The following is a 25,124-nucleotide window of genomic DNA, read 5'->3' as shown; positions in this document are numbered from 1 at the left end:
AAAACTTTATATTGTAAACTTACAATGACACTTGCAATTGATTTGACAAACAAACAGTATTGACATCTGACGTATAAACATCTCTGAATGACGTTGATCACAATTCAGCACTATGACAGACAAAATGCTATAAGAGCCATAGAGTATATCATATATGTATAATGTTAAATGTGTTGGCATTATGGCACATTGTTTGAAAATTAATATCATTTTTTTATTAACACTTCGTTGCAAGTATAGAGAAATATAGTACAATTAAATTTATTAAATGAAAAGGTGGGCAACTGGTGACCTTATCGCTTTCGAGCGGACTCTTCTAGCTTCTACGCAACCACTGTGAGAAAAATAAATATATAAGGTGATCGCAAGAAGTGCAAAACTACAAATTACATATAGTTATTTAGATAAAATGAAACTATGAATAAAAGTAATAGTATAAAGCAAAGGTTTTATTATTAGTATTAAGCATTGGTTATTAGAGATGTGACGTGATTTTTTTTCGAAGTCTGTTTTACCCCTAGAGTGTTATTTTAAAACCGTAGGCGCGTTGAATAAAATGCCTGTACTTAGGTACGCAAGGGTGAAGGCATTTCCCGTAGCGCCGGAGCTGTCCAAAAAACCAATTATTTTCTATTGTTCGGTTAGTATATTAATATTTTTTTTAAATAAATGGTTCTGGCGCGTAAAAGTGGTTGGGGGTTATTATTCTAAACTTTAAAGTTAAAAATTAGGAAATAATCGATGAATATAAAAAAATCATCGATTTTTCATGCTAAAAAGCAATCGATTAATTAAAAAACCGATGTTTTTTATGCAGAATGTCACATCTCTAATAACCAATAGAAAAGTAGAAAATGTACGATTTGTTTGTAAATGTACCTACGAATATCAATACATTTTACAAAATTTTAAATCATTTTTTTTAATACTTAATTACTTAGTCGCAACTCCGGCAGCAAAAATCACCCACCCGAGACACCTACGTAATCAGTATTCAGTATCATCAAATTTGGGGAACGGATTTCTAAATCGTTACCCGTAATTATTTTATGACTAATTTAAAACAAATACCTAAATTTTGGAGACGATTCATTTGATTAAGCAATTCCTCGTTTAGGTATATAGTGCTAAAGGGAAGAAAATTACTAAGACGTGGCAGGATCCTGGAGGAACCGTACAATTTGCAACTTCCTTAACATGTTGTTCCCAGGATAAATCAAATAACACCCCCATATTCTTTACTTTCTGATGCCTTAGTAATTATTTTCCCTTTAACAACTTTGCTCTTGCTAGGATTGATTTGGAGACCAAAATCTTTACTCCAGTCAACTATCTTTGCCAGCTCATAGTTTGTAGATTGTATTACTAGGGAGCGGGAGGTCATTGAGATTTGATTGAACGTAGATTTTAAGATCATCGGCGTATAAATTAAAATTAAATGCTAGACAGAAAGTTAATAGAATAGGAGAAAGTATGCTGCCCTGTGGAACCCCAGATTCAATCAAACTCGACTGAGACAGACAATTGTTGGTCTTAATGCATTGGCGGCGCCCATTAAGATAGAGAATCAGTTAATAGCATGTTAAGAAATATTAATAGACCTTAACAAACCCAGTAGCATTTAGAAGCTTATTGAATTAAAGCGTTGATGAAATCTAACAGTGAGACTTATGAGTTGTTTGTGGTCCTTGCCTTCGCGAATGTCATTGGCGACTCTGACCTGCTCAGTAATGGTGGTATGACCAGGACGAAACCCAGACTGAAGTGGATTAAGTACACAATTTCTGTTTAGGAGATCATTTAGATGCGTATTATTAGGCGTTCAAGTACCTTGGATAGTAAAGACCAAATCGAGATTGGTTGAAAATCAGAAAATTTGTAGGATTAGCCTGTTTAGGAATGGGGAGGATAAATCCATCCTTCCAGCAAGTTGGAAATTCACCTGATGAAAAAGAAAAATTTAAAATGTGTGATTACAGGAAGTATAAGAGTGAGATCATATATGACTGATCACATTTAATGACTATTTTTATTGGCGATCTGTATACCGTATAAGAAATATGTTTTCTCGTCATTACATACTATAGTCTAATCATATAAGTACTTCATGGTAGTTTAATAGAAAAAATTAAAGAATTATGAACATACAAAAATTTTTGTATTTATTTTCAAACCAATTCGCCTTATAATAGTTTCTGCACCTAACAATTTCATAACAATCCTGAAAAAAAATCAGAAGCATTCTTAACAGTACTTGAGGGCAAATTATTACTCATATCCTTCCTTTTATTTTGCTTTTCATTAACATTTATTAGAGAATCAATTGATTCAAAGTAAGATATATTCCAAAATTTAATATCATCATTGTGTGAACTTGATGCAATATATTGGCCATCATGGCTTATATCCAAGCACTCTACTGGAAGTGTATGTTGACCAACAATTCCTAGTTGCCTTTGTGGAAACATATGTGCAGCTCGTATTATACCATCTTCTCCTGATGATACAACAATGTTTTGGGTAATTGGAATCATGCATTGAATTGAATGTTTCTGTCCAACATATTCATCACTATGATAACCAAATTGTTTCCAGTTAAATAAATAGAATTTTCCAACTGATGTTCCAACGAGTAATTTTGTCTCAGAGCGAAATAAACCTAGACATGTTAATTCTGCCTCATATTGCTCAGAAGCAGTGTAAATTTTGCTAAAAAAATTCCAAGTAACATTCTATTAGAGAATATAATACAATTTGCCTAATAATACAATAGAATATCAAAAAACTTATACTTTAGCAACAGATATCTAATAATTTATAACAAAGTTGAAATTAATATTAAAAAAATTAATCATGAATATATCTAGTCTGATAGTTCTTTAGTTATAAAAAGAAACACTTTAATGCCCATTACCTTGCTTTAAGATCTATTGATGTTAATGTTCCATCTCCACCAGCACATACTAAATACTTTTGTGCTTCATTAGTTATTATATCAGATATATAATCCTCTCCAATTTTCAAGGTGAATATAGGATCTTTTTGACGTAAATCCCAAAGTTTCACTATGCCAGCATCATCTCCTAGAAGCAAAGATATTAAAAAAAATTATGTTATTTGACTATTTATTAAATGTTGTGTTGTGATATCTTTATTTTCCAATAATTTGTCATCATTACTTAACATATATTAAAAAAGAAATTACCTGTAACAAATTTATTGACATCCAAACTAAACAGCTTATACACTGGATCATCATGAGCTTTCTCATAACATTGTTTTAATTTTCCAGTTTCAACATCAGTTGCCATAATAACTTTATCCTAAAATAATATGGTCAATATATTTAAAAAAAATACTATTATATTAACTGGGATTAATAACACTAGTGTACAAACTACACAAAAAATTGAGTAGACACTACAGGTGACACAGGTCTCTACAACAAATAACCAATCTCAGAATACAATACCTATCATATCTTCTACTGCCATTCAGGAAACAACACTATACTAAGAGCCATCTATTAAATTCTCTACAGATTAATATATATATATAAAAATCTAAAGAACAGTGCAACTAAAATATAAATTTTAAATCTTAATACATTAACTAATTGTTTTCAATTAGCATGCAGCAATTTTATTTTAAGATTGGATTGGACAACTGGTTACCTAATTAAAATCTGGATGTAATCTGTTAATTAACTGTTAACTCAACAAGAATAACATGATGTATGAGATAAGATTAAACAATGCATAATTACCTTAGCTGTAGAATACATAACACTGCCTTCATTATCAAACTCTACATCTCTACAGGCTTCCATATGTAATTCTAAACAGTTAACTAGTTTTGTTTCATCATTATTGTATTCATATAACAAAATATCACCAACTATATTAGCCAATGCAATTAAATTTCTACAAGGATGGAAACAAATATCTACAATGAAGTCCTCTGTGTTTATAGTTGGTGGATGATCCCTGGGTTTATTTTTTTCAGCTTTAATAGCTCTTACTACCTCATCTTCATCTTCGGAACTATTTGAATCCTCTCCGTCGTTCTTTGCCTCATCTAAAATTGTATATATTAGTTTTAAATGACAACTATTCGAATATGAACAGCACGCTGCATCCTAACCATTTGAAGATACATCGTCTTCGTGCTCCTCTTCTGTTGATAATTCATCACTGGAATAATTCATACTATCGCTGTCTGAATCATCATCTTTATCGAATTCTTTAAAATCCATTGTCATATTTGTCCTTTAAAAAATATGTTTTATCCGTAGACGGACGTTTTATCCCAATAAATAAATGATATATTTATATCTTTATCGTTCAAAAATGATGGACACTACAGTCTACAGAACAGAAATAACAGAATAAGATTATTTCTGTTCTGTTCTGTAATTACAGAGCATAATGCGACTCAGTGCCGCACAATGCCGCATAATGCTGAAGCTTAATTGGAACGTGAATCAGTTTTCAAATGAATCAGCACAGTGCGTTAGTCAGTGTTGAAAAAAAAAAATGTTCTGAATAGAGTTAGCAACCTCGTTTGTGTATAAATAATGTGGTTAACAATAATAATTGGTTGAAAACTTTTTACGCTTATTTTAATAATCAAATTATGTCATTACCATTTTTTTACTGAAATAAGAAAAAACCTTTAAAGAATATAAGCTAAATTAACAGTAAAATATATATGTAGTTTCATGTAAGAAGTTTACATCATTTACGTTTTGAGTAATTTTTTAAAATGATTTCTCAAAAAATTATATACTTTTTCAAAACCATTGCAATGTTTACAAAAGTATAATCCTGTAAAATAAATTTGTTTACAGATCCGAATTTTAAAATAAAATTGTATTCATATTTTAAATGTAGAATATAAAAAAGTAACTATTTATACCTTCATCCATACTTATATTTATTTTTTTTAGCAGTTTGAAATAACTTTAATTATTTTCAAAATCTATGACGAAACGAAAGCCTTACAAATTTTTCAACCTTAAATAATATTTACTAACGAAAATTTCGATAAATGCCAACTTAAAGAAAAACACTGGTCAATTTTCTGTCACTGATTTGGTATTTATTGCGAGAAGCACGCGAGAGCATTAGTTTTGAGAGTGCTCAATTGTGCGAAGCGTTGCTGTAGTTGGAACATTCAACGTTGAGCATTATGCCGCATAATGCGCTCTAGTGCTGTAATTGGAAAACGCACCCACTATCCAGTATCCTTTTCACAGGACAGTGGACACTGGACACAGATAATAGTTTCAACTTGCAACGGTTCGGGTCAACACTCAACAACTTTTAAAATTGTAATAAATATTAAAACGAGAATCAGTTAGGGCAGAATACATAGGTAGTTACTAAATAATGTAAATTTAAAACTTTTAATATCCGTAATGGGTATCTTTCAAAATAATATCATTAAATGCTTAATAATTCTAGTAAACATATTTAATATAAGTTATTGTTATGATGAAAGTGGATACATTGCCTATTGTCCCTGCATGGGTAAGTTGTTAAATGAATATTTATTATTCATGATACATTTCTTATTCCTTATTATGGAAAAATTAAATTTTCTCCAATTGAATAGGTCATATTAAAATTTTTACTGATGTGAACTTTAGTTTTAATAAATAATTTATTTGTGTTCAAATAACATATATTTTTTTAGGTAGATTTGGAAACCAAGCTGATCATTTTTTAGGAGCTCTAGCATTTAGTAAAGCACTTAATAGGACATTAATTCTTCCTCCATGGGTGGAATACAGATATGGAGAAGTGAAATCAATTCAAGTCCCTTTTGACACCTACTTTGATACAAAGCCATTAACTGTTTACAACAAAATTGTGACAATGGAAACCTTTATGCAAGAAGTTGCACCAAACATTTGGCCCCAAGACAAAAGGATATCCTTTTGCTACACTCCTAGAATTGGGGATTATGAAAAAAGTTGTAATGCAAAGTCAGGCAATCCATTTGGGCCCTTTTGGGACACTTTTAATATAGAGTTTAGTGATTCTGAATTTTATGGACCTTTAAATTATGATGCATATAACAAAATTATTATACAACAGTGGATTATTAAGTACAGACCACAAGAATGGCCTGTGTTAGCTTTCACAGGTATACCAAAATGTTTTTCTTTGTTAACTTATTCTAACCCTTTGTAAACACTTGAAAAATTACATTTATTTATTTTAGGTGCACCAGCTAGTTTTCCTGTTCAGGCAGAAAATGTACATTTGCAAAAATATCTTAAATGGAATGTCCAAATATTGGACAAAGCTAAGTTATTCATCAAAGAAAATATGAATGGTGGTGGTTTCTTAGGCCTTCATTTAAGAAATGGTCAAGACTGGGTAAGAGCATGTGAGCATGTCAAAGATAGCCCAACATTGTTTGCAGCACCTCAATGTGTTGGTTATAAAAATGAGAAAGGAACCTTGACATCATCAATGTGTCTTCCCACTAAGGGGGAAATGTTGAAGTAAGTTATGACTGTATTACTGCACATTTTGATTTATGAACGTTTAAAGGTTTATGAACAATGCTTAGTGAAATCTTATAATTTATTTCTTAACATTATTCTCACTTTTACTTTCAGACAAGTCAAGAGGGCACTAAAAAAGTTTCCAGACATAAAGTATGTTTTTGTTGCATCAGATTCCAATCATATGATAGAAGAGTTGAAGAAATCATTAAAGGACTTTCATGTTACTCTAACTAAACTTAACAACAGTAATCCACATTTAGATCTAGCTATCTTAGGCAAGGCTAATTATTTTATTGGCAATTGTGTATCTTCTTTTTCTGCATTTGTAAAACGAGATAGAGACGTCAGTGGCCTTCCATCTGAATTTTGGTCTTTTCCCAGTCGAAAGAAGTATAAACATGATGAACTATAGCTGATAATGTGGATGGAAACTTCCTTTGTAATCTATTCTCAATTCTCTATTAAGTGAATTAAGACTTACCTATATTTTTAAACGGTTTTATTTAGCTCACCCCGTTTGTTTTATTTATTGGGTCAAATTTAGTAATTCAAATTTCACCCTCTTCCTGTCAACCGATTAATCTGAAATTTTGTATACATTTTGGAGACAATACAATAAACTAAATAAATAAAATAAAAATAAATAAATATTATATATATATATATATAACATTATATTAAAAACTGTATCTATTTTATTAATTAAATATATATTATATTTATATTATAGAATTGATTTATTTATATAAACTAACGGGCAAGGAACCTTGCAATAATGAAGCACTAAATGAATTAAACAGAATGCAAAATATAAACTAAAAACTAGAAAATAAAAATAGGTAAAAAAACTTTTTAAGTTAAACGGTTTTATGTTAAACATACATTGCAATGTTTAAGATAAATGTACTAAAAACCAAAAAATAATAAAATAGATACAGTCGTGGGAATTATAAACATATGCATAGACTAGACTAAAATAAAACCGTAGGGCACGTCAATTGTCTACAATCATTGATTAAAATGTTTGTTTTGTAATGTTACACTATAATTAGGCAGTTGTTCAACCGACAACGATGGACGTGTGATAAGTAGGGCTAGAATGTGGAAACAAGCTAGCAAGCTCGATTATAAGCGAGTTTTAGGGTTTCATAGTGGTGAGCGAGTAGTACTTTTATCATATGTTTTTACTGATATTTATAATTTAGTTAGTACAGTAGAACCTCGATAACGTAAACCTCGGTAACATAAAAACCTCTGTTACTTCAAAAAATACTATGTTCCCTTCCCATCAGAGCCCAAAACCTCTATAACTTAAAATACGAAACCTCTATAATAAATAATCTCTGTATAGGCCCTCAGTAACTAAAAGAAATGTTTCCACAACCTCTATAACATAAAATTGTTTGTGAATGAGTCATTTTATAAGAGTGTCAAAACAAATGGTTTCGGTATTTATTGCTTGCACGTGTTTACTAATGTATTGTTAACGTAAACAATACATTACCTATTGTTTGCTTTATCTAAATTCTTCAAAGCTTTGCGGCGGTAAGCTTTGTGACAACGACTTACTTGCATCATAAGTTAATGTGTTAATGTATTCTCCTCTCTATTTGTCATTGAAAATCAAATCGATTTAGAAACAGTGAATTTTTTAAAACAAAAGAAAATCACAGATTTTTTTAAGTAGACTAAACCTTTAGTTGTTGTTTTATTTTTATGTAATGTAAGTAATGTGAATAAATATGATTACATATTTAATTTTCCATCCTTCTGATGCATTCAAGTAAAAATGGGAGGGAGGGTACATAGAAACATGTACATACCTCTATATTAACCTTTACCTGACATAGAACCTTGATAACTTAAAACCTCTATAACATAAAATATTTTGTGTTTCCCTTGGACTTTATCTTATCGAGGTTCTACTGTATATTATTTGTTTAATAATACTACAGTCGAGAATTAAATGTCATATTTTAAAGAAAAATAAAATTCATAATATATTAGAAGATATTTATTTAAGCCTTAACAGCGTAAACTCTAGGAGGGAAAAGAGACTTCTTTCTAATTTCTTTCCTTGTTTTTAACTTGGCTTCATGTTTTGTGAGAGCCTTACGCATAGCACGGGTCTTCTTGGGCCTAAGGTCTAGAGGCTTGTACTTTTTGTTCTTATAGTGGTTACGAAGATTAACCTTCATTTTTTGGTGGTACACAATGTAAACTCGTGCAATTGCCTTACGTACAACACGTCTGAAAGATTGAAAATACATAATAATTTATGTAAATATATGAGGTGGAATATCTTATAATATACCAATTAGATTCAATGATGAGTTACAAGTACTAAATGTTTCATGTTTCTTTAAAGAATAAGTATATCTAATAAGTATAAATGTATAGGCAGTGTTCAAAAACCAAACAAATCATTTATTCAATCATTATACTGAAAATTATACTTACAATAGGAAACACTGATGTTATATAGCTAAAAAGTTTGGTTTCATTGAATGCAATTATTTCAAAACCAAATAAAGATTAAGTGACATCGTTCTGACCGAATTAACATGGGGGCAAGAGTGGCCCAAGTCTACTATAATGTATAAACCTGGAAACTTACATTTTGGACAGTTTTGAGGCTACACCACCAGTGACTTTAGCAACTCGAAGATTTGTTAATTCTGTCTTTAACTCTTCAAGTTGTTTGAAGAGCTCCTTCTTATCCTTCGTACGAAGTTCAGAACACTTAACTTTCCCCTAAAATAAGACAATTTTGGGTTAAAATTAAATCGACACAATAACTTAACATCTGGACTAAATAAGTTATACGTCATTATTTATAATACGATTATTCATATAATAATATGGATCATTCACGAGAATATGGTAAGCTGCAACAACGCACTGCTACTAAATACCATGAAAACATTCCCTAATAATATTCCCAAAACTAAAACTCATATTTTAAGAGAAATTAATTATATTTTGGATACACTAAATACATTTAATGATTATATGATAAATTTTAGATTAAAAATTTCTAACGCTAACCATTTTGAGACTTTAAGCCACAATGTTTTGACACAAAAGAAATGTCAAAACTTAACTGGCCACCGGCCGTACAAGAAACGTCAAAATTCAAATCGATAGTTTTGACAATTAACATGAAAGAAGTAATTTGACAGATAACGAATCTGTCTGTAGACAATAAAGGATAAACTAGTTTGTATTTAGATATCACGCTTAAAGCAGAGTGTTTTAATGTGGAGTAGAAGAGCTTTAGCTTCCGTAACAGTCACTAAATAGACACAAATGACTAACGGCAAATAGTATGTCTGGTCTTGTGGCTATTGCAAGGTACACGAGAGTTCCTATTAGATTTGTGTATGGAAGGGGACTGTTGTTCTCACAATTTTTATGCGCTTTACACTTCCGGGAAAAAAATGATCAAATTCCTGGACGTTGAGTAAATCCTCGAGCAACTAATCTAGCTTTTCGATTTATTTGATTATTAGGACCTACTTTGTTCTTTAAAATATAATCTTCTTCTTTGATGTTGTTGGTTTTCTTTTCTACTTTCCATGTAGTTAAAATTTTTACATGTGTTTTTTTTTCAGCCTTAATAGTACCATGCCAATATTCAAGGTCGTCATTTTCATCAGGTAGATTAGCGACTTACTGATGATGTTATATTTTCATCTATGTTATTTACCGCATAATGATGATGTGATGTATCTTGGTTCTTGGTTTGTAGTTGATGAATTTATTGGTAAGTAATTTTCTTCAATTTCGTTTTCTATGTGTGGATTTTTATTATATTTAGCTACGAACAGCAGGGGGCTTTGTATGAAAACTAAATTTGTATGAAAATTTATCGACACGAATCGTCATTTTCATACAAATTAAGTTTTCGACTTTATACATACACTTACACATTAAGGCATCTTGACTAAGCCCACAGGCCATCAAATTAAAAAAAATCTAGCTGATGTAGCAGCCAGTGCTGCCAACTTGGGAGTTTCCCCCCCAAATTTAGGGGTAATCAAGATGTCCAGGGTGTTTTTAAGAGGTAAATTTATTAAAGGGGATACTTTATTCATGAGTTTTATTTCTCTACAGACACGATTCTATAAAATTTAACTTAAGCTTCGATCGCAATCAACTAACTAAACCAAATATAAACTCCAAGCCTGGCTATAGCTTAAATATCGAAAAACAATAATTTAATGTGTCAAATTTGTTCCTTCTGAGTTCTGACCGTGTGGTCAAATCATTTAACGTCAATATGTACGATTTCAAAAATATCAGCAACAGTAAAACGCAGCGCGATATCCAGGCCTGGATATCGATTGAAGGAAAAAAGAACGAAGAAGCAATTCATTTTACTTTAATTCTGTCTCATTTAACTGTAACAGAACAGATATTAAAAAAAAGAAAAAGTACAAAAAGCTTTAAAAATAATGTATGAAAAGAACATATATAAATATGTAAAATGTACTCGCATAAATACAACAGCTATTTTTGAAGTTAAACTTCTGTAGACGCGTTATGAAAAATTGATGAGAGTGAAATTTTACGATGCGCGCGCACCGTTACACAAAATTAACAGAATGAAGTTGCCCACGAAAGATGCTACAGCATTGGACATAATTTAAAAACAACATTCGAATAATAATAGAATTTATGTTACACTTAATGTAGGAGAATAACAATAAATATTTATTTGTTTAATTTTTCAAATGACTCCTTTTCCTATCTTTGATTATTAATTGTTATTAATTATTTGCATGCAATCAAAAACTATTTTTAATAATGCCAAAGAAGTATAACTTCTTACGCGTGTACATAAGTACACGCACCCTTTTTCTTTTTTTACTACTTCAACGTATTTTTAATTCATATTTGAAATTACCTCTCAAACCAAGTGTACAACAAAAACTAGGGGTTTTTGATCGACATTTAGAGGTATTTGAAGTTGGTCCTAGGCCTAGGGGGAACATTTTGTAGGGGTTGGCAACCCCGGTAGCAGCTTAATAATTAATTAATTAATATTTAATTGTGGAGACTAGAAACAAAATGTTTGTTTGTTAGTAATATCTAATTATAAACATATTTTAATTGTGAAAGACTGCCATCTGTTCAAATATTATATGAATGTAGTCTGAAGAGAAGTTAGGTATTTTACCTTTTTAAATGTATGACATTATTTAACCAACTCAATAAGATGTCCAAGAGTATAGATTATGATAAAGCTTTAGAATACTGGGCTGAAATCCCAGCTACAGTTGATGGAGTGCTTGGTGGTTTTGGATATATATCAAATATGGATATAATTGGTTCTACACAATTCCTTAATAATCTCTTCTCACAAGAAAATGGTCCTGGAAGACAAATCGCACTCGATTGTGGTGCTGGAATTGGTAGAATTACAAAACATTTGTTAGCGCCCCATTTTAATGAAGTAGATGTGATTGAACCAGATAAAAAGTTTCTAACTGAACTATTGAATTACGTGGGAGCAGATAGTAAGAAAGTAGGAACTTTATATAACAGTAGCTTGCAAAATTTTCAGCCAGAAAGAAAGTATGATGTTATTTGGAATCAATGGGTCTTAGGCTATTTAAAAAATGAAGATTTAGTGTCTTATCTCATTACTTGCAGGTGAGTATAATTGTAATGTTGCTTGCTATTGTTTCAAACAATATCTATCTTAAAAGTGCTTACTTTTCAGAAAATCTTTGACCAAAAATGGAGTAATCATTGTTAAAGAAAATGTAACATCATCGGGCTTTACAGAACCAGATGAAGCAGACTCATCAATTACAAGATGCTTAAAGCAATATATCACAATATTTAAAAAAGCAAATTTAAAAAGAATTAAACAATGTAAACAAACTAATTTCCCAAATGGAATATATCCTGTTTACATGTTTGCTCTTATTCCAAACGAAGATCATAGTTCTGATCAATAAGGAAAATATTAGCATTTTATGAATTCGGAAACATGTGAAAGTTTTTAGATTCTTTGCACTTTTAAGAAAGGTAAAATGAAATAATGTTCATATTGAAGACAACATTTTAATACACATGAATTCTAAACTATTTTGCAAAAACAAAAAATGTTAAGTCTAAATTGAAATGTACACTTACACAGTTTTTATTAATAGTTAATGGTTTTGTAGCTTGAATTATATATATCTTATGGGTGCAGTATCAATGTTGTAGTTATTGACTTTTATATAATTTTTTATATAATCTCTGTCACTGTCTGACAACATGGACCAGCTTTCTAATTCTACCAAAATTTCCAAACTTATGCAATTTTGAATTATTTGTTCTATTGATGCAATGGTAAGAAAATCTGATTGCATTATTCTTAGTTCTTTAAGATAAATTAAAGGATTTTTTTCTAATAACATCATAATAAATTCATCAGTTAACTGAACAGCTGTGCCTATTTGAATAAACTCAATATTAATACAATTACTCAGTAAAAATAACAATTGCTCATCAGAAAATCCAGATACACAAGTAAGTTTTCTTAAATTCCTAAATGGTAAAATGTCTAATTTTTTGGTATACAAAGATGTATGTTGAATAAGTGAACAGTTATAAAATGTTAAAGTATGTAATAGTGGGCACATTTGACTTATGTACATCAAGGCGTTCAAGTCTATTTGATCCACATGTTCCAAATGTAAATAAGACAAATTGCAACCCTTTACTTGTAACACTTGCTTTATTTGATCTGCATAAAAATCGCAAGATAATAACTTGAGTTTAGAGAGGTTTTTCAATCCAATAAGCACTAATAAATCACTTTGCAAAGTGTTATGAAATACAGTCATATTAAATATGTTAGGGCATGTATCAACAGCCAGTTGTAGATGTTTACTGTTAGCATATCGACTTACAAATATTTTTAAATTAAATGGTAATGCTTCTGGGCAATTTTTATGTATAAATTCTAAAACTCTTCCAACTTCGTCACATCTTCCTTCTTGTAGATTTACAAAACCTTCCCAGGTAACGAATGTTTGATACAACTGTATACTTTTTAACCTCTTCAATTTACATATTATATCTATACTTTCATTTGTTATACATTTTGAACAAGAGACATCTAATTTCACTAGTTTTGTGCAGCTCTCAACAATACATTTTAATATTTTGTCAGTGCAGTCATAATTTATATAAAGATACTTTAGCGCGTGTAATTCCTTTATTGATTTTATCATAGATGCTTCCATGTCTGCTGTTTTCCATCCTCCTGATAATGAACCTAAATTTAGGTATACTAAACCTGTTAGCATGTATAATTTTGTATAAAATATAGTGCGTATCATTTTCGGTATCACGTCGATAGAGACGTACGTAAGGTTTTTTGTGAATAGGGTCTCCGTCATTTTAACAATAACATTCATTTTAGCAATAAATGTTGACATTGATGCTCTAAATCCCATAGAATTTTTAGTTTTTTCTAAGAGTTGATCGAGGGAATTTATTGCTTCATTAACAAGTTGATCGTGTAACATCCACGGTACATGAAAATCTAAGTACATTCGAATGTGATCGACCTTATTTGCTAAAGTTGCTTGAGCCTCTTGAGGATTATGTTGAGCTTGAATAGTTACTGAAGTCATGTGTAGTTCTGCATGCTGAGCGATCCAATTCCCGAGTCGAATGAGAGACATTCGCTGTAGAGTATTTGGTTGTTTGTATCGACTTGAAAACATAGTTCACCTACAAGTACAAAATGTTATAATTGACGTAGGTATATAGGTATTTGTAGTCTAGCAAAATTTAAAGTCGTTAGTTATGTTTAAGAATCACATTTTCCCAATTGGTTATTTACTGTGTTAGATTCCACATATGTACAAAATAGCGTTGAGTTATAATTAATGATTATAAAACTTTTGATAACTCGGTCCTCAATTTCATCATAATCTGTCCAGTGGTTAAGGAGATAATAATTACGTCGCACAAGTAGTTCATATTGCCTTTTATTATTTTATAATACTAGCACTTGCTTAACGGGACTTTCAATACGAATATTACCCAAGATTCCTTCTGCGGCCTAACAAGTAGAACATCAGTTTGCCGATTTTAATGTTGCATATTAATATTTCGGGCAAACGTGAACAATTTCTGGTGTTCACTTTAAAGTCATGGCTTTTCCCTCACACATAAATAGAAGATATACATACCTTTGTTATTTAAATTCAGTAAACTATTAGGTAGTATTAAAAATGAATGTATCTACTCGTAATTGAATCTCAAATAAGACACGAAAAATCCGGTACGTACTAGACGTAATGAATATATTTATAGAAGACGCTTTTAAACTTGGCTACGCGAAATACACAGATCTTAACCGAAATAAAATATAGACGTCTGATCGCATGAAAATTTATTATAACATTATATATTATATAGTGCATAAGTTCCATCAATCTCAAGTTTCAAGTGTTTGAATTGCTGAATACTTGGACTTACTTTTTGCGTACAGAATTTATAATATATTTAAGCATCTACTTGACTTGTATAATACTAATGCTATATATATTTTTTGTTAATTTACATAGTATACCTAATAACAATCAAATTATATAATTTTCTATAAGTAATTAATAAATTAAAACAAATTTAAAAAGTTTGGTCCCTGGCAGCATTTCCCGCTGTATTGCGATATTTATTCATTGAGCGAGTAAAGCACGAGCTCTGGAGTCATCGGTACTATATACCAGGCGCCAACTTAAATCTTTAATTAGCGTCTGTGCACTTGAACTCCTCGGCCAAAGTGAACAAAATCGAAGTTGGAGGACTTGACATATTTATAAAATATATATTTTTAATAAGTGATCATGGACCAAACTTTTCATGGTTTCTCTGTCCCATACAGTAAATATTGTTTTTTTAAGTTTACTTTTGACAATACTACTCAAGTTAATAAAAAAAATCCATGTATTTAATGATGGTTGTGCATTGCTCCTGTGTCTGTTATGTCTATATGTATTTGATTTATATAAAATGTGTGTTTGAATTTCATGTATGTATAAGAGTATATCTATGTCGCTTGACTCACAACGGGAAGCTTCCGTCCTGCCCTTCATGTAATCTCTTCGAGCTGATCTGTTACACACCAGAAATAATGACAAATCGGAAGAATGGAAGACGGAAGCCTTCTAACCAATTGTGCAATAGCTGCATAACTTTAAGCATAGTTGTTTTTTTTTTCAGCCAATAAATAAAATATTTTATTAGTTAAAAGGAATAAATAAAACAATTAAAATAATTAATTTGTCATAATTTATTTTTAATGCTTAATATATGTTATTAGTTAACTAAGAAAATATTCCAAACACGAGAAAAACAAAAGACTTCTATTTTTTTAAAATAAAGATAATTTATTGCTTTTTTATTATTATATTTAATGCCTGGGCTATGCGACAGTATTTTATTTACAAGGAGAATGTATCGTATTATTACTTTTTATTTAACATTGTATAATATTATAATAACACACGTATAATGTCTCTATCTAGTCTGTGATTGAGTAGTCTGTGCTGTCATTAATTTAACCATTGTCCGTAGATTTCATTTGTCAATTCTGTATCTGCCTCTGTCAGTAAATTCTTAATTTTATCAACATTCAACATGATAAAAAAAACTTATTTTCATAAAATTAATAGTTAATAAAATTTGTGACCAAAAAGGGATCGAAAGTTAATTAGCTGCTTTTACTTGTTTAAAAGCTTTTAACGTTTACCGTATCTTGTCGTGTTTCACAATATAGTAATTACTGTCTCTAAGCATGACTTTACCATTACCTTTGCCTCCGTGTTCAAATAGAGATGGTGTAAATAGTTGTGACCATTTCGATTACGCTAGTACAATGGCGTCCACATTGCTAGCTCCGGTTAAAACTGAAAGAGATATCCTTGAGCATTCAATGTACGAAGACGACCCAAACGCGAATACTCAATTACCGAATGAAGTGGGATCTGAGCCTCGATGGGGACCAAGACATCGAGGGGCACAAGAACTCGCTGAACTGTACAGTCCAGGTATCTTGGTCTTAAAGTTGTTGCAAGTTTTAGTAATAATTTTTTACTTCATTACACTTGCATGACTGGTTGAAGGACTGCATGTGAAGTCAGAAATAGGAAATAATAGTGTAATTTTGAAATCCTGTAGTTGGTGTAGTTTTAGTTTTGTTTTATTAACAACTTGTATTTACAATTATAATGCAGAGAAGCTTATATGTTTCTAATATCAACCATTAATATGTTTCAATAATAAATCAATAACACAATTAAACATAGTATTAAAAAGCAACCCCATACAAATGACACTGAATAATAAAATCATTTAAATACTTAAAAATAGCTGTTTAAACCATTAATAAATACTTGTACTCTGAAGATTTGTAGTAAATTAAGAATATTTTTTTTAAAACTGTAAAATGAACCATTACTATATCACTTCTACAAAATACTAAAACACAGCTTGTTTATTTATTATTTTGGTTTAAGGAAAGAGATTACAAGAATTGGTATGTGTGGTACTGTGTTGCACATTATGTGTGACAGCAGGGCTCTTAATGGCTAAATATATTCGTCCTGATGTGTTTTTATTGCTTGCGGCAATTGCTGGTGTTCTAACAGCAGATTTTCTATCAGGATTTGTACATTGGGCTGCTGATACATGGGGTGCGGTAGACCTACCTTTAATAGGCAAGGTAATATAACAACTCACCAAGCTTGTTTATTGTGAATTTCTTGAGGCTTAATCAATACTAAAAGCTTTGGCTATGCACATTGCTTTTGGCATTAACATTTGAAAAATTATATTAAAAAAGAACATGTATACAATAATACATTTAATTTTTACCTTGTTTGAATTGGTTTATTGCAGTAGTAGTGTTATGTTGTACAACAACATTTATAGTAAATACTTAAGATGTTTTTCATTTTGTAAGTAGTGGCTTAACTATAGTTTGATGAGTCTGCATGTTGCTCACTAACATTTTTTCAGCCTGTACGAAGTTACCATAACTAATTTTTTTGAAGAAACAAGTGTAATCTTAAAAATATCTTAAAGTTCACTATTTTGAATCAAAATATATGTGGTTGTTGGATTTAGGACATAGTTTAGGTCAGCCAACAACACACTTACAAGCCCTCTAGCATTGAGAATATCCACAGGCGGCGGATCACTTAACAACGAGCCTCATTTGCCTGCTCATTTGCCTATTAAAATTAAATTAGATAATATTTGTGCTATTGAAGGTATCAGATTTTTAGCTGCTGTAATACTAATATAACTTTATTTAATAATTTACAGAATTTTTTACGCCCTTTTCGTGAACACCACATTGATCCAACTTCAATAACAAGACATGATTTTATTGAAACAAATGGTGACAATTTTGCAATTACAATACCAGTTTTAGCCAGAATAGTATGGCAGCTAGCGACATATGATGTTAATGAAATTAACGAGAAATTCCATTGGATATCATACTGGTATTTGTGCTGTATATTTGTGGCAATGACAAATCAGGTAAAAAAAATTGTAGTATTGGTTATTAACATTCTGGGGTTAAAGAGCCTCCTGCTCTCTAGAGTGATACTGCCGTCAATGGACACATTGCCAGAAGGCTCGCAAGTGCGTTGCTAGCCTTTTATGAATTGGTACACTCTTTTCTTGAAGAACCCTAAATCGAATTACTTTGGAAATACTTTAGTGGGCTGCTGCATATAGTGGTGGTGTGCGGCAAAAACTGCCTTAAAAACGCTCAGTTGTGGTACGACGGATGTCAAGGTGATACGGGTGGCATTACAGGTTCTACCTTGACGTCCGATGAGAAAACACAGCTACAGGTGTTAATCCAAACAATCCTCTAAACACTCCGCGTGGCAAATGCCGTACAAGGTAGCGCTTTATGCCACACCCGATCGAAGCGCGAGAAAGCGGGAGAACCGCTAGCGCTTCTCCCTTGGACTCAATTGTCTCTGCCCATCAATGTGAAACGTATACAAGAAAGTCACCAGCCCAGCGACAGAGTATAGTTAACTGGTTTAATGTAAATAATTTACTGCTTAATGAGAATAAAACAAAATGTATTAGATTTATAACTACTAGCGTTAAGCGAGATATTGGTTACCTGAAAATTAAGGGCAGTGTTAACTTTGTTGACAAAACTGTTTTTCTAGGCATAACAATAGATAGTAAACTCCAGTGGGGCCCACACATAGAGATCTTTCAAAAAGAAGTTATCGTATTTTTATTGTTATTTGGTATTGTTATTGTTAATAATATTTTCGAAAGTCAAAAATATCATTAACAATAACGCGTAATTCATTCCCCGCTCCGCATCGTAACGTTTTACAAAAGGACGACCCTCCCCCAAATTCGTTACGTAATACTTGAACGCTCCCATATGCAGTAAAGAAAATCCGACAGTTACACTAATAAGGATACGGTTAAAATTGTGTATCATCGCTACTTTCACAGCGTTATGTCGTATCGTCGTCAGCGTTGTCGTCGTGTGTATTCGTATTATGTGGGGTGCTGCTGCAGAGTGCAGTGGTTCAATCCATATTTGTGCTGCAGAAGCGGGCTATTCGGGGTATTTGTTGTGTTTCTCCGAAGGAGTCGGTACGGAATAAGTTTAAGGAATTAAATATTATGACACTATCTGGTCAATATATTCTCGAAGCCTTGTTGTAGGTACCTACAAAAAAAACGATTTTAAAACAAATGGTGACTTTCACCAGTATAATACGCGAAATAGAAACGACCAAAAAGGCTCCAGAAGATAAACCACTCCTTATATGGAAATTGTATTCGTTTTTACAACAACCTCCCAAGGGAAATTAGAGAATTATCACTAAATAAATTCAAAGCCCTCATAAACGTAAATTAATCAATAAATGCTTTTTATAAATTTGACGAATACTTAAATGAACCTAATCTTTGGGATTAATTTGCTCCAGTTCAAACAATTTGTGTGACTCAATACTTGGCGACTAAAAACAGTGGCGGAAAGTTTCTTGCCAGTTCTTCTTACCCGCTCTACGCCCTTGACTTGCGAACTGGTAGTAAATGTAAATTTACAATTAATTTAACTTCTTTTTAACGTTCATAAGTGTACTTGTTTACCTATATGCATAAAGATATTTTGAGTTTGACCACGAGGAATACCGTACTGACAATCGCTATTCATCTGGTGACCCTCCAGATATGTCAGGAGCTGGCCGTTAATAATTATTTTCATTATTTTGGAGGTTATAGCTATTGGGCGATAGTTGGATGGATCCGAGCGATCACCTTTTTTAGGGATCAGCCGAGCACGAGCCAAGCACAAGTACGCAGCACACTTGGGGGAATGTTATCAGGCCCGCTCGACCTATAAATTTCCAAGCAAGATAGATTTTTGCGGATATATAGATATAGGAAGTATCAGTCGGGGAGAATATCTGAGTCTCAGTCAGAAAGAACAATACTGGCTTCGCAGACTCTAAATGGTAGTTGACAGCGCGGATTTTGGAATTGAGCCCCCTAAAATTTCGTAAGTCCACGGCGAGTGTGGAAGATGGTGCGTCTGTTAGTAATCACTGAGATCGATGAATAACTGACTGATGTTGGTATTCATAGAGCGCAGAATTGCCCTCTCCTCCTCCCAAACACTAAGGGCAGCCTGTGCGTCCACCACCGGGTGCTGAGCGTCCCACTAACTAATTAACGAATTTGTAATGACATTAGTTCGCACCTTATCACGTGACATTTCCATACCAGTTTGTTTGCCGATGTGGGTCACGCCGGTCGAAAAGTAATTTCGTCTCAAGCCCCTGTGTCACCTGTTAATAATCAGGTATTTCAATTTCCTTGATAAAATCAAAGAATTATAGTAATATTAACATTCCAGATCCACAAATGGTCACACACTTATTTTGGATTACCAGCGTGGGTGGTGTGTTTGCAAGAGTGGCATATAGTGTTGCCACGTCGCCATCACAGAATCCACCACGTCGCGCCGCACGAGACTTACTTTTGCATTACAACCGGTTGGTTGAATTGGCCTCTTGAGAAATTACACTTCTGGTACATTCTAGAAAATATTATCGAAGCTTTAACAGGCTGTAAGCCCAGAGCTGATGATCTGAAGTGGGCCCAAAAACGTTCCTAAAAATAGTCTGTCAGTCTTTAGCTAGGCTAAAATGATTTTCTAACAATTTTATAATGTAAGTTTAATAACACGTTATTTACAGCAGCAATACTAAAATTAACGCCTAATTTTACACGCAAAATTGTATTTTTTCTTAAATCTATTAAACTATTAAAGGGTTTTGTAAGAGAAAAAAGACTTGCCCGGTTAGACTATCTGGAATTAAGTTCCCAGTATGTGTATTAAAATTTTCTTGATTATAAATTTAGAAAACTCTAAGTCAAATATCTCACATTTTCGATGAATTAATTTTTTTGATGTTTGTTTTATAAGACAATTTTCAAAATTCAATCGAAATTTTGATTATATTACGACGCTGTTTGCCAATTCGTTTTGGAAACCCGGTAAAGGTGGACAAACGGTCGATGCCTAATGCTTCAATAGGTGTTGTAAATACTGTTGGACAATATTTGGTGATATTTTACCTAGAGGATACTTTATCTTAACTACACTACTCCCAGAACCAAAGAAAACTTTTTAAGGCATTAATTTTAAGTGTCAGTTTATTATAGAATTCATAAGTAAAAATTATTTTTATTATCAAGTTCAACATTAATAACTATAATTCTAAAAATCTATTTATTGGCTTATTATAGTTATACTTTCACAAATGTTTCAAAACAATTGTAAAAATAACTGCTCTAAGTTAAAACTACAAAAAAGTAACACAAGCCTGAAACATTTAGTCAACAACATTTACTCTGCATCTGACAACTCAACTAAACTCATTTTTTTTTTTTAATTATTAGATGCCAAACAAATTCATTCAACCAAATATTAATGTTTTTTGGACATCCAACCGAGATTTTGTTTTATTGGACAGTGTTGTTTATCAATTAGTTTCGGAATTTGTATTAAGTTAATTTCCCTTATTTATTAATTGGACATATGTAAGAATAAATATTTATTAAATCACTCATAATATTAGGTCATACACGTACACACAAGCGTTGAAACACTATTTCTTTTATATTGTCTAAGTTTATTAACAAAAGATCAATTAATCTTCGGTATAATTAAAAAAAGGCTTTTTTAAGATGCCAACTGCGACAAGGCAATTTACGTTCTTGTCAATTATTATTTTTATCTATGAAATAATCTAGTAACTACTACCCAGACTATGTATTTACGGGCGATATTTGTAAAAACCGTTACATTTCTATCCTGAACACTAAAAATCCACTACCAAACAAAAACCAAACATTGCCTTTTAAAAATTTTACGAACCGACTTGTAGATTTTTTAACTAAAGTTGAAAATGTTTTCACGCTATTATAAAGAGTGATGAGTAATTTAGCTAAACCTGTGCAATTAGACTTATTTATTGTTTATAAATTGATTGGATTTGATTTGAAGGACTATTAAAATATAATGCATTTCATTGGAAAGGGTATGTTAATTATTAAATATGTATATTAGGGCGCTTGCGAGAAAAATATCGATATGATTTGCTCATGTGGCAGACTTTTTTAATAGCGATATTTATACGATAAGGAATATTAAGGACATCGTCTGACGTAATATACTAAATCATTTGCTTGCGTCTGCTTTTAAGGCTGATGTTTAGAATCTTTGTCAAAATGAAAAAAAGCAGACACCTAGGACTTTTCAAGTTATGATTTTTTTTATAATTTAAAGAAATATATGAAATGCACGCTTGGCAATCCAGCAGAATTCGTTTTAAACCCTGCGAACGACCGCAGAAAAAAGTCTGCCACCACCGTAGCGCTGCGTTTTCTATTAAGAGCGCTTTAATAGTGTCGACAAAAAAAGTGTGCTACATATATAATTTGCTCGTGTCAGCCTCTTTGACTGTTTTTTTATATTGTTTATTAAAAAAACATAAATCACCACTGATATTCCGAAAGGAGACCACTTGATTTTTTTTAAATGTTATTTATTACTTTTTCATGGTTTTTTTTTCGGTTCGAAATTCATATTATGTTCGCAGATCAATAAAAATTTCAAAACATCAAAAAAATGGTCATACTATGTATAATCTCATTAATTAGCCATAATACTTTTCCTCAGATTCGCGGACTTCAATTAACTGTAATAGTTAAAGTCAGTAAGTAAAATGTCTGTCAATTTTTGATTTAGGGGGGGTTTCATTAAATCGAATAGACCCAATTACAGCTACGAGTAAATGATTTAGTAGTGCTTTTTTTGTTTACATTTTTACATGTACCTTCTATAATAATACACCTGGATGTCTATATATATAGATTTTCTTCGTTATCTAAATGGTATTGACCATTAACCCCAGAGGCAGACACGAGCAAATTATTTAGTATCTATTTTTATTACAGATTTAAATCACTGTAGCTTAAAAACGCGGCAACCTTAATTCATTAAAAAAAATGTCGTATTGGTCTGAACTTTAATTCCTATCAATACGAAATACGAGCAAATCATGTACTAAATGCTCGCCAGCTCCCTAGTTATCTGGTGTTACGCGTAGATCAAAGATTTTTCATAAAAATGTTTTATTCAGGCAGTCGTTAATGTTTCATTCTTGTCGAACTCATTGTAGGTAATGCTACAGATGTTACGGTGTTAACTACTTTATACATTAATTAAATTTGTGAGATTGAAAATATAATGCATGTATTTTTTAAAGGTTGTGCAATATTTTCTTGAATCTGCTAAATATATTATGGTAACATGGTTGTTATGGCTTTAACACATTTAGACTTGACTTTTTCTATATAAATTCGTGTGTACTTTCGTATGTAATACGAAATATGTTTTTTTGGAATATTTAAATATTAAAAAAAATACCTGTGATATTCCAAAGTAAGAAGACATTTTGAGCTAATAATGTACAAATAGTGGTTATAAAAGTAAATTTTTTAAACACTTAGAACGTATATTTCACATATTTTGCAACTTTATTATTATTTAAGGAGCTTTACCCTAAATTTAAGTACAATTAATTTGGCTGAAAATTTCTAAACATTTATTGGGCATTGGTGCTATTTCTAATACAACTCAAAATCTTTATGCTGAATGCATTAGGTAATGTAGATACATTTTAATTTGATGTAGGTTAAATGTGCTTTATTTATAACTTGGTGTTTTAAGAGTGTTTCAAATATTTTTTAGCTTAATGCGGTTAACAGTAAAATTATATAAAATTGTCTACTTATATTTTATGACATTTCTTTAACTTACTACTAATTTAAATTTGGTTTAAAATGTTTTTTTACGAACTAGCACCAATATCTATTTGAAATGTTACAGAAATTTTTTTGTGCGTTAGGAAACCTTTTAAGTGCCTTACATAAGGTCCCATTAACATAGCGTATTAAAATATTTCACAGCATTCAAATTTAAATAATAAAATTTCATTTAAAACAGTCTTTGTTTTTTTAATACCTCGCCTTTACCGTATTTTACCTACTCTGCTGAGCAAAAAAGGGTCAGATCTACAGCTTGAACGTAGATAAAAATGAAATCCACGAAAAATTGCGCCGCTACGTTATTTCGTTTACATAGTTATCAGTTTTAGCCTCTTTTTGCGATATTAGTCGCTTTATAATCATAAAAATAATGTTTTACGTGATATGTTTATTGGCAAAATAAAATAACTACACATACTTTAATGGGGAAGAAATCGGAAAATACGTTTGTAAGGAAAAATAGCACGGCTCATATCGTATTAATAAGTGCAATGATTTATATTGCGCAATGGAATTCACTAATAGACCACAAGCCCATGAACAAAAAATACCTGTGAAATGACCCAACCTGAATTACGCTTAGAAGGCTGTTACTATATCTGAAAATAGCTCTGAGCACTATGCCGTCATTTCTGAGCGGTACATGTGAGTACGTGAGTGAATGGACTTTCTCAGGTACAATGGGGGAATTTCGACTAATTATTAATGTACGGCTTTGTTATAAGTGTATAGATGATTAAAAATAAATGTCGAAAAACCTAGTGCCGTACAAAAGTGATGGTGCCGGAAGTCGGTGCAAATTTTTAATTCGACGACAGTTGCAGAAGCAATATAGGTCATTTATTACTGTACGGCATTTGTGTGATTCCTTTTGGACACATATAGAGATACTTTACCCGTAAACGCCGTACATATTCCCAGCGGAGCGGTCGAAAGCCAAGGGTCGCAACATATGTCTGATTAGCATATAGGTGATGATGATATGAAACAACTTAAAATTAAATGATCTTGAGAGTACTTCACAAATAGATAACATTTTCCAGCATGCCGTACATTTTTTGTGGAACACATAGGTGTATGGGGTAAATTACTTTCCTCAGAAAAGAGTCATTTTCCGGTGACTTTTATCTGTACGGCAATAACACAGGTTATTAATACTTTAGACAATCTTCAATAAAAGATAAATGCCGTA

The 25,124-nt window shown here is 31.5% G+C and overlaps 6 protein-coding genes across 6 annotated transcripts; 3 read left to right on the top strand and 3 right to left on the bottom strand.

The window, feature by feature from the left end:
- Positions 1–2,141: 2,141 nt before the first annotated feature.
- LOC125056470 (WD repeat-containing protein 55 homolog) lies at positions 2,142–4,341 on the bottom strand. The gene is made up of 5 exons (XM_047659578.1): positions 4,144–4,341; positions 3,767–4,077; positions 3,206–3,323; positions 2,915–3,083; positions 2,142–2,709 (listed from the first exon to the last, which is right to left on the bottom strand). Exons 1-5 carry the CDS (start codon positions 4,259–4,261, stop codon positions 2,211–2,213), a joined length of 1,215 nt encoding a protein of 404 aa, XP_047515534.1. The 5' UTR covers positions 4,262–4,341; the 3' UTR covers positions 2,142–2,210.
- Positions 4,342–5,284: 943 nt separating this feature from the next.
- Positions 5,285–7,031, top strand: LOC125056714 (GDP-fucose protein O-fucosyltransferase 1). The gene is made up of 4 exons (XM_047659991.1): positions 5,285–5,531; positions 5,698–6,150; positions 6,229–6,514; positions 6,632–7,031. Exons 1-4 carry the CDS (start codon positions 5,420–5,422, stop codon positions 6,930–6,932), a joined length of 1,152 nt encoding a protein of 383 aa, XP_047515947.1. The 5' UTR covers positions 5,285–5,419; the 3' UTR covers positions 6,933–7,031.
- A 1,488-nt stretch (positions 7,032–8,519) lies between these two features.
- Positions 8,520–9,701, bottom strand: LOC125056647 (60S ribosomal protein L35). Its single transcript, XM_047659866.1, has 3 exons — positions 9,569–9,701; positions 9,138–9,274; positions 8,520–8,770 (listed from the first exon to the last, which is right to left on the bottom strand). Exons 1-3 carry the CDS (start codon positions 9,569–9,571, stop codon positions 8,539–8,541), a joined length of 372 nt encoding a protein of 123 aa, XP_047515822.1. The 5' UTR covers positions 9,572–9,701; the 3' UTR covers positions 8,520–8,538.
- A 1,788-nt stretch (positions 9,702–11,489) lies between these two features.
- LOC125056392 (N-terminal Xaa-Pro-Lys N-methyltransferase 1-like) lies at positions 11,490–12,586 on the top strand. Its single transcript, XM_047659447.1, has 2 exons — positions 11,490–12,178; positions 12,249–12,586. Exons 1-2 carry the CDS (start codon positions 11,715–11,717, stop codon positions 12,487–12,489), a joined length of 705 nt encoding a protein of 234 aa, XP_047515403.1. The 5' UTR covers positions 11,490–11,714; the 3' UTR covers positions 12,490–12,586.
- LOC125056390 lies at positions 12,576–15,066 on the bottom strand. The gene is made up of 2 exons (XM_047659445.1): positions 14,725–15,066; positions 12,576–14,260 (listed from the first exon to the last, which is right to left on the bottom strand). The coding sequence occupies exon 2, from the start codon at positions 14,251–14,253 to the stop codon at positions 12,706–12,708; it is 1,548 nt and encodes a 515-aa protein (XP_047515401.1). The 5' UTR covers positions 14,254–14,260; positions 14,725–15,066; the 3' UTR covers positions 12,576–12,705.
- A 908-nt stretch (positions 15,067–15,974) lies between these two features.
- On the top strand, positions 15,975–24,109 carry LOC125056391 (plasmanylethanolamine desaturase). The gene is made up of 4 exons (XM_047659446.1): positions 15,975–16,584; positions 17,053–17,258; positions 17,864–18,082; positions 20,451–24,109. Exons 1-4 carry the CDS (start codon positions 16,332–16,334, stop codon positions 20,709–20,711), a joined length of 939 nt encoding a protein of 312 aa, XP_047515402.1. The 5' UTR covers positions 15,975–16,331; the 3' UTR covers positions 20,712–24,109.
- Positions 24,110–25,124: the final 1,015 nt, after the last annotated feature.

Source organism: Pieris napi, chromosome 15 (genome assembly GCF_905475465.1).
Source record: "Pieris napi chromosome 15, ilPieNapi1.2, whole genome shotgun sequence".
In the NCBI taxonomy this organism is placed as follows: Eukaryota; Metazoa; Arthropoda; class Insecta; order Lepidoptera; family Pieridae; genus Pieris; species Pieris napi.
Note: the sequence above shows the minus strand (reverse complement) of the source record. Positions and strands in the feature narration are given on the sequence as shown.